Below are 10,339 nucleotides of genomic sequence, written 5' to 3' on the forward strand. Positions count from 1 at the left end.
TTATAAAAATAATTTTTTTTTTCATGTAGATCTCGTATTAATTTTTTTTTTACAGCCGACTGCACGCCGACTACATCTACCGACTGCAAAAAATATTTCTCAATGATATTTATAGTTGTGATTGCATAATTTTTTTGAAAAAAATAAATTAATATAAGATTTATATTTTAAAAAATTAATTTTTTAATCATAAAATATACTTTTTATTTTTTTTTTATTTTTAAAGCGATCACGATTACATGAATAGTTACTCTTTTCAGAATCTCTTTTGAACGGCAATTATGGGCGTAAGCCTGCTTGCACTTTGAATCCTGTAGCTACTTCGAACATTTTTTCAATCTACTTTTGAGTGGGTATCTCATCAATAGCAATTATCGTTACCTTCTGCAGAAAGAAACGGAAACTGACAAAATGACGAAAACAGGAAAAAGAAGATAGGAAGAACAGTCCACCGTCTCTGAACTCCCGTCTAATCTATATCTAATTTAATTATTATAGTATTTTAAATTTTTAGATAAAATAAATAAATAATTAAATTTTTTTAAATTTTAAAATAATAATAATATTAAAAAATATATTTTAACAAGAATGTAAATAATAGAATATTCTAAAAATACTATATTACTATTAATTATTTTATATATATATTTTATTATGATTCATTACAATTTAATATTTTATTATTATTTTTTTACTATTTATTACTTTTTTTTACTATTTAATATTTTACTTTTTTTCTTTACATCATTTTTAATATTTTTAAATATTTAAAAAATAAAAAATTCATAATATTATTAAATAATATTTTTCAAGAAAAATTTTATATACTATAATGATATTTTATTTTTATTCTATTAAATAAGATGTGATATATTTATTATTATTGAATGATCATTTATTATATATATCTTTATTATCATATAGTTATAAATGTGTTATATTTTATTTAATATAATAAAATAAAAATAAGATGAGAGTGTGATATATAATATTATTTATTTCTTAATTACTAATTATAAAATAAATAGATAGATAAATAAATAAATAAATAATAATAATAATAATAAAAACTGGCAGCGGCAGCTGCTCCCCCCCACCCCAAGCGGGGTCCGTGCTTTTTTCATACAAAAAATTTACACAACAATCTCATATTTTTTTACATTATTAAAAAATATAAATTTATTATTTTATCTTTTATTATTTTAGACTGATATATTGTGTGTAGCAGTGCTCGTTTCCATACCCACAAATCTGTCCTGCCCCTTTTCTCTGTCCTTTCATATCCCAAACTAGAAGCAAGGAGCAGCATTTTTTTTTTTTTTTTTTGGTCCTCCCGAATCCGAAACGAGCTCAGTGCCCTGTACGAATCTGAAACTGAAATCTGAAAATTTCTACTTATAGTTCTTATTCATCGTCATGGGATACTTCAGACGAACAAAGTTCTCCCTCGATGCTTTTCGGAATTTCACTTCCAGGATCATATCCAATGCTTCAATCCAAGAACCCAGTTCGAGAATTTCCCAAACTGGGTCTTCTATATTTTCAGCCAATACAGCCAAGTCTTCCCAGTTTTCTTTATACTCCTCCATTTTTTCTCAGAAAAGGGGTTTACAAGTTGCACCAAATAGATTTCGTAACATTCAGTTCAATCAGAACAATCCCTTTCTTGGTGGCGCTAAGAAATATTACTATGTCGATAGGTACCGCGTTCAGCATTTCAAGCCTCGTGGACCCCGGCGTTGGTTTCAGAACCCGAGAAACGTGCTGATTGTGGTTCTGGTAGGTTCTGGGGTTGTGATCACTGTGTATTTCGGGAATTTGGAGACTATCCCATATACCAATCGAAAACATTTCGTGCTTCTATCGAGAAGCATGGAGAGGAAGCTCGGGGAGACACAATTCGAGAACATGAAGGCGACCTTTAAGGGCAAAATATTGCCGGCGATACACCCGGAAAGCGTGAGGGTGAGACTGATAGCCAGGGACATCATTGAGGCGTTGCAGAGAGGGCTGAGGAATGAGAACGTATGGACTGATTTGGAGTATGCTTCCGAGAGTGTTGGCGGGGTGCACGAGGCGAAGGCCCATGAGACCTTGATGGCGTTGAAAGACAGTGAGGAAGGGAAGTGGTTTAAAGAGGATGAAATTCTTGATGATGAGTGGGTTCACCAGAGCAGGAAGAAGGGACTGGAGAGAGGGTCTAAACCAGAAACATCGCATTTGGAAGGATTGAATTGGGAAGTTTTGGTGGTTGATGAGCCTGTTGTTAATGCGTTCTGCTTACCGGGTGGGAAGATTGTCGTGTTTACAGGTTTGCTCGAGCATTTTAGAAGTGATGCTGAGATAGCAACAATACTTGGGCATGAGGTAGATATACGTTTTGTTTGGCCCCACTCATAATAATATGCGGGGGTTAAAGATTTCTGATTGTTTTGTGTTCTTTTAAACTGTTATGTGAGAAAGCTTGTTTTGATTAATTAGGTTGGGCATGCTGTGGCTCGACATTCCGCGGAGTCGATCACAAAGAACCTTTGGTTTGCAATTATACAACTTATACTTTATCAGTTTGTTATGCCTGACATTGTCAACACAATGTCTGTTCTTTTCCTAAAGCTTCCCTTCTCTCGGAGGTACACCATGTTGCTTTGCACTTTTTCGAGTGAAATTCTGAATTCCGTTATTTTATTTTATTTTTTTATGATCTTCCGCGAGATGCATATATTGGAAAGTTACATTTGGATACCATGTAAATACCAGCTCTCCTTATACCGTCATCAACTGGAAGACAACCATACCAGGCCTTCCACATAATAATTGACATTTTACCCGACAAAGATGGGTGCCACACCCATTTCATCCAAGGAATTTTAGGAGAACAAATTCGTATACATTCCCATGCACTACGAGTTGAAAAACTCCCTTGAGAATTTGGCAGCCAAATAAGAATATCTTTACCAGGTTTAACGCTGCCCAACTTATCCAAAATTTGATCAGTTTTTTCAATTCCTACCAAATGATCAAATATCTCAACATTCCATCCATTTTCCGTTTTGCAATCCTATAACAAGATCTCCGGCACTTCGCTGATAGGATGATGAGCAATAACCGGAGCATCAGTGAGCCATTTATCTTTCCAGAATGACACATTTCCTTCCCTCACCTTCCACTTAGAAAAATGAGCAACTGAAGGAAGATGAAACAAAAGCATTTTCCAAAACTTTGATCCCTTCATAGGATGAACCATAGAAATATGCTGATTACCCACATATTTAGCAAGAAAAAACTGAGCCCAAGTTGATTTCCCTTGGAGAAGATTCCAAGTCAACTTCATGTGCACATGAAGCTTGCACTTCCTGTAATTTTCGAAGCCCCACCCCGCTCTCTAACACTGGTCTACATAAATCATCCCAAGCCCTCCATTTTTTTTTCGGCTTACCTTGTTTTAACTATTGTTTCAGAACCGCTTTTCACTTCATGCTCCAAATATTTGGTTCTATTTTTATAGGACTTCATTATGATTAGAACTAAAAAAGTGAATGATTTACGCCCATGTAGATCTGTCTTTCTCATACAGTTTTGGGACTTCTTGGACGTTTGACTTACAAGAATTATTGACTATAGCCAAATTCTCTTCAGAAAAGCCTCAATGTTACAAGGATCCATAATAAGTTTAGTTTAGTGCCGGTATTATATGCAAGTGAAAGGATTTAAGTCGTTCGACATCAGCAAGTGGTTAACAAGGCAGCATGATAATCCAAACGGTGTACTTTGGGGCTAGTGTCAGTATTGATGTGGTGTTGCGGGCTGTGTAGATGTGTACATGCCAAATAGGATCAACCATAGGAACAAACACAGCAAAGGAATTTGTAGCATGATAAAGATGGTGGAAACATGGGGCCTTTTCACAGTCTTCACACGGAAATAAGGCAAAAAAGCTCTATCCATTGCTGTTAATCTTGAAAAGGCCCCGTGTGAAAGACATCTTTGTAAAGAGAAATATTTTAGCCACAAAGATATTTCACAAAAATAAACATACAAACTAATGTGATTTGATATAGTACGTCAGATTGTACAGTTATTTTTATAGTAAAGTAAATCTAACGTATTACATGAAATCACGTTAGTTTGTAAGTTTATTTTTCACTTCTTGCAAGTAAATAGGCAGATATTGCAAGTGTGGAAAAGAAATTACGTCCATAGTCCTAGTAATGGACCTTAATATCTTAAGAGTTTCTAAAGAGCTCAAGTTCCTTCAAAATGGTGTAGCTTTCTTCAAATATTTGCTGGACATTGAATAAGTTCCAGTTCATAAAGTTCATTTTTTCTCTCATTTGTTTCCTATAACATCAGACCACAACCATATAAGGTTGAATCAATTAAGACATTATTTTTACATTTGGCCAAGTTTGATTTCTTTTGCGGCAGTCCCTAAGAATGTAAACAAACTTAGGTTGCTTTTGGATACTGAGGTGATCGGAGATAGTTCCATACGTTACACTAGACTCAACATCCAAACGCACACAAGTAATGCTCATCTGAAGTGATCTGAAGTGGCTCATGTGTTTTTATCACTAATGGTTGAGAAGACAAATCACTGATGGGATCAACTAAAAATTCTCATAATTATTCCATCACTACAACAACAAATCAATCATTGATGAGACCCACTACCTTTTCAACTTCCCATGAGTTAAATACATCTAAACTTGCTTCATACATCCAAACAAATCCAACACATATCAATGAGACCCACATTCTTACACAAAACCCACTTAAACATCTTAACTCACTACTATTCACATATAAACTCAGATCATCTAAGATACTCTTAGCATCCAAATGGTGCCTTACATTCTAGCGTTGAAAGATATCAGATATATTTGGTGCTCACAAAATTTCTACAGTTTCTGTCCTAGTCGGATGTAATTGTTTGGAATGAAACGGTAAGTGTGAATGTTGTAGACTTCCATAAGGTTCCTGGATAGATAATTTGCTTTTCCTTTCTGTTTTGAAAATGTTAGGTTGCCCTCCAAATGTGCCTCCCAAAAGTGCCACCTTGTGCATTTTGTTTTTTTTTTTTAATGTTAAAAAAACCACACAAATTCACCAGTGATAACTTTTTTAAATATTAAAAAAAAAAACAAAATGCACTAGGTGACACTTTTGGAGGGCAGCCAAACATTTTCCTTTGCATTATTAGTAGTATGTTGTGTGAGTGTGTTCACCCCTGCCTGCCCTCCTAGAGTTCCTGCTTAGGGTCAAGAGTGAAAAAAAGAAGATACACATATAAACTGAGTTCCACGGGTAACAATAAATGTTATGGAATTCACTTTGTGCATATATCTCTCTTTCATTTTAGGCCCTAGATTTGAGGAAGAAACTCTAGGAGATCCAAATTCTCGAAGGGTGAGTGGTGGTAGAGTTTGGTGGTGCATTCCATTAATTATTATGTATTTTCTTGTTTGTTAAGCCACATGGTTTGCCACCGGAATCCTTTTAATCTCTTATTTCACATTTATGAATTGCTGTAAACCATATTCTCCTACTAGTATTTTATTAAGGATTAGTGGAGAGAATTATGAAAATTCTCTTGCCCAAACTTCAAATTGACGAATGTTCTTCATTACAAAGTTAGAGGAGGGAATAGGCTTTTAGTCTCACGTTCACCTGTGTTGCAAACCACTTATAGGGCAACACACTGGTGAAAATGAACTTATTTTCCTCCAGGTGCTCACCCTCACATAAATGATTTTCTGTGCAGGATGGAAATTGAAGCAGATTACGTAGGGCTGCTATTGATGGCTTCAGCTGGATATGATCCTCGTGTGGCCCCTAAAGTGTATGAAAAGTTGGGAAAGTTGACGGGCGATTCGAAACTAAGGGATTATCTTTCCACCCATCCGTCCGGAAAAAAGAGAGCTCAGATGCTGGCTCAAGCCCAAGTCATGGAAGAAGCTCTTACTATATACAGGCAAGTAAGAGCTGGTCGTGGGATTGAAGGTTTTCTGTAGGACAACACAAGCACCTAAGTGCAACTTCCTTAGGTCGGTCAAGCTTGAATCGAAGGCTTCCTGTTAAAGATTTTTGTTCATTTTATTTGTTGAGATTTTTTGGTCTCTGTAACAGTATTTATGTGTAATGGGATTCTTCTCAACCCAGTCCTTTTTTTCTCAGCTGCAATAACCATTTTTGGACCCGAGGAGAATTCTCTGTTATAGAGCTAGTTTTTTTTTCATTTATTTATGTTGCATAAATAAAAACAATCTGGTCTTTTCAACCAGTATATAGTTTAATTGTAGCCATGCTTATGCCGTCCGACCTGCTGAATGTTTAATACTTTGTTGGTTTAGCGGCAGTTTGGTGAGTGTTCGGATTCTTCTCATGACGAGGAAATGGCACCTCGAGGCTCTGGGATGACCAGTACGAAGTTATCATCTTCACTGAAGATGTAAATGAAGAGAATATATATATATATATATATATATATATATATTTACAAGTTTTTTTTATTAATACGCTTGAAACATCCCTGAAATACAAAACTTTTCTAAGGCAGCCAATGGTCCATCTCCATGCCCGACTCCGGCTCGCTTGTCCTTTCTTGTTTTCAGTTTTCACTTCCAAATATGAGTAACAGCCGCCGCTTTTTCAAGTTCCAAATTTGAGGCACCCATAAGATGGTCAATGAGGCGTCAAAATGAGAGAAACCCAACGGTTGACTCTCAAGAACACAATCTCCCGCTTAATCAAAGAATTCAAGACCATGAGAGAGCTTAAGCAAATCAATGCCCATATCCTAACGTCTCCCAATCTACTCCCGAACGAGCGTCATTTTCTTCTGACTCGGCTCCTTTATTTTTGCGCCATTTCGGATTCAGGCTCTCTCAGCCATGCTACCGATGTTTTCCGACTCATAAAGAACCCAAATACCTCTGTCTATAACGTTATGATTAGAGCTTATGCCAGTAAAACCAATGGTGGTGATGATACAAATTCGTGCCCGTCCTTGATTCTATATAAGCAAATGCTTCATGGTGGCATTGCACCAGATTATCTCACTTTTCCGTTCCTCGTAAAAGAATGCACCAGGAGGCTTGATGGTGACACCGGTCAAAGCATTCATGCCCAAGCCATCAAGTTTGGACTCTATGATGACGTATTTGTTCAGAATTCTATGATAGGCTTGTATATGGCGTGTGGGTATTTGAGCTTTGCCTTGAAGTTGTTCGACAATATGTTAGATCGGGATGTTGTTTCTTGGAACTCGATGATTATTGGCTATTTGAGAAGTGGGGAACTGGACATGGCGTTGGATTTGTTCAGGAGGATGAAGAAGAGGAATATTATTACTTGGAATTCGATGATAACAGGGTTTGTTCAAGGTGGTCGGCCGAAGGAGGCCTTGGGGTTTTTTCATGAAATGCAGATTATATATGATGTTATGGTCCAACCGGACAAGATTACAATTGCTAGTGTTCTTTCAGCCTGCGCTTATCTGGGCGCCATTGATCAGGGAAAATGGGTGCATAGTTACTTGGGAAGAAGTGGCCTACAGTGTGATGTGGTAATTGGTACAGCGCTGGTTGACATGTATGGCAAATGTGGATGCGTAGAAAAAGCATATGAGGTCTTTAAGGATATGCCTAAAAAGGATACCTTGGCATGGACAGCGATGATATCAGTCTTTGCTCTTCATGGGTATGCTAAAGAGGCATTTAATCTTTTTGGAGAGATGGAAAACCTTAGGGCGAAGCCCAACCATGTGACTTTTGTTGGGCTACTGTCAGCTTGTGCGCACACTGGTCTAGTAGAGAAAGGTCGCTGGTGTTTTGACAGGATGAGACGTGTTTACTTAATTGAGCCACAGGTTTATCATTATGCTTGCATGGTTGATTTGCTTGGCCGTGCTGGGCTCTTTGAAGAGGCAGAATGCCTTATCAGAGGCATGCCACTGAAGCCAGATGTGTTTGTTTGGGGTGCATTACTAGGAGGTTGTCAAATGCATGGGAATGTGGAATTGGGACAAAGGGTGGCGCAATATTTAATTGATTTGGAACCTCTGAATTATTCTTTTTATGTGAACTTGTGCGATGTATATGCCAAAGCTAATAGATTTGATGACATAAAGAGAATCAGAGCCTTAATGAAAGAAAAAGGGATAATAAAGGAAGTCCCAGGCTGCAGCATGATTGAAGTTGAAGGGGTTGTTCATGAATTTTCAGTGAGAGGATCACCTGAAGTTGCACTGGAGGAAGTAGTATGGACCCTGGTTGGGTTTAGTAAGGTGATGAAGATAGAAGGTTATATGCTTGATCATGATGAGATATCATTGAATGATCGTGATGAGATATCATTGAAGGCAACAATGTTGCTATGATATGCAAATATTTTATTCTAAATCAAATGTGCTCACACTTGGGAAACCAGCATTCTGCTGTTTGAGGAGCACGTCAAAGTTATTCAGCAACCTCCAAGCACCACTACAAAAAGAAATTTCTTGTTCCAGGAAAATTATTGAGATATACTAAATATGGGCAGGCCCTTGACTCCATTCAAAGGCGGGAGATGCATGGAAACAAAAGTGATGAGATATGCATCACCCAAAGGTAATACCATTAATTTCTAGCTAAAACCATTGCATTACAAATTTACAGCTGCTCTCCATACTGCTAGCTAATACTAATAATTTATTTCTACCCGTAGAATGACACTTCTTGATTGGTCCAACTATTTTGACTCGAATTACCTGAATTTCACTTTGTTTTTCATGGCAATGAATGTGATTCATGTTGTCTCTTTAATAGTTGAACCATGATTCTTTTCAATTAATGCAATGACATTGCTTAATTTTCTATTGCTCTTGTTTTGTTGTGGCAGTTCTTCATGTACCGAGATAATTTGTGTTCCTTACTAAAATAAAAAATATTTGTCTGATATGTGTTATGGTTTTTGCTGGACATTTATTTTGCATCTGACTATATAATATATATATATATATATATAGTTCACGACGGGTCAACTTTTATCCAATAGTCAGTTGTTTCGACATAATAACATGGATAAGCTGCAAGCTATCTGACAACCGAAAAGAACATTTGTTGTACGTGTGGTACATACACATATAGACAGATAGTAACGTCTTACTTTAAAATGATACTTTATATGAATTTCGTAAATTATATATGGAGTAAGAGCAGTACTGTAACAAAAACTTTAAAAATCATGCATGCTAAATTCCCATATTTGGCAAACAAAAGAAAAGTTAACGAACCAATTAAAAACTCAAATATATAATAAAAACACAAATTTGAATTAATGATATAAATACCAAATAATGATAAGAAATTTTTTTAAAATATATATATATACATATATATATATATTTTTTAAATATTTTTTTTTCCAGAGTTTTATGCCCTTTACGGGCTTTACTGCCTCTGGAGTTTGCTCATTCATTGGAATGTGGCCAGATGCCCATATACCGTACGTAGTACTGTCCATCTCTCAGCCAACCTAATTATGTATTCGCTGGACGCTCCCACAATGCATGTGTCGTTCCCGTGCAGCGTCAACCTCACGGTCCATGCATGCTTTTATTATATTGGCAAATGATTTTCTTGATTTTTCATTTTTAATTTTTAATTTTTTATTTTCAGTTACGTACATTCTTTTGGGGTATTATATTTAGAAGTAATTTTATATCTCAACTAGTTAATGGAATAGCTAGCCATTCAAAATGTGTCACCGAGCATTGACAATAAGCTAGTTATTACTAAATCTAAAATAAAACTTTAACGTGATATTTTAGCTATAATATAGGCTTTTAAATAGATTAGTCTACATTAGACTATTTATCTTAAACTTTAAATAATAATATAATATTAATAATATTTGATAAGTTTTTTTAATATTTTATAAATATACTTCATATATTAATTATTAAAAAATAAAATTATTAATTATTTTTTCCTCAACCTAATTGTTGCCTAGATGACTAACACAAGAGGGGGGGTGAATTGAGTTGTATTAAAAAAATAACAATTATAAATCAAATATATAATATAAAATATAAACAAAATATGAAATAACAATAAATATAAAGAGTAAGGGTAAGAGAGAAGCAAACTCAGTATGTTAACGAGGTTCGGCCCCACTGCCTACGTTTTCGCCTCAAGCTACCCCTTGAGGATTCCCAAATTCACTATTCAACCTCCTTCAGGTGGAGATAAAAACCTATTACACCTTTGAACAACACCGCTACAAAGGATCCGTGTAGAACACCCTCTACACTTGTAATCACCTTACACGTGGTGATTCAACTATTCCCCGTGTAGAATAC

At 35.7% G+C, this 10,339-nt stretch overlaps 2 protein-coding genes across 2 annotated transcripts; both read left to right on the plus strand.

The window, feature by feature from the left end:
* The first annotated feature begins 1,235 nt into the window (after positions 1-1,235).
* Positions 1,236-6,302, plus strand: LOC122303173. Its single transcript, XM_043114807.1, has 3 exons — positions 1,236-2,367; positions 2,482-2,630; positions 5,762-6,302. Exons 1-3 carry the CDS (start codon positions 1,417-1,419, stop codon positions 6,009-6,011), a joined length of 1,350 nt encoding a protein of 449 aa, XP_042970741.1. The 5' UTR covers positions 1,236-1,416; the 3' UTR covers positions 6,012-6,302.
* A 132-nt stretch (positions 6,303-6,434) lies between these two features.
* Positions 6,435-8,854, plus strand: LOC122303172 (pentatricopeptide repeat-containing protein At5g66520-like). The gene has a single exon (XM_043114806.1). It carries the CDS (start codon positions 6,698-6,700, stop codon positions 8,375-8,377), a length of 1,680 nt encoding a protein of 559 aa, XP_042970740.1. The 5' UTR covers positions 6,435-6,697; the 3' UTR covers positions 8,378-8,854.
* The last annotated feature ends 1,485 nt before the right edge of the window (positions 8,855-10,339 follow it).

This window comes from Carya illinoinensis, chromosome 3 (genome assembly GCF_018687715.1).
Source record: "Carya illinoinensis cultivar Pawnee chromosome 3, C.illinoinensisPawnee_v1, whole genome shotgun sequence".
NCBI classification, from domain to species: domain Eukaryota; kingdom Viridiplantae; phylum Streptophyta; class Magnoliopsida; order Fagales; family Juglandaceae; genus Carya; species Carya illinoinensis.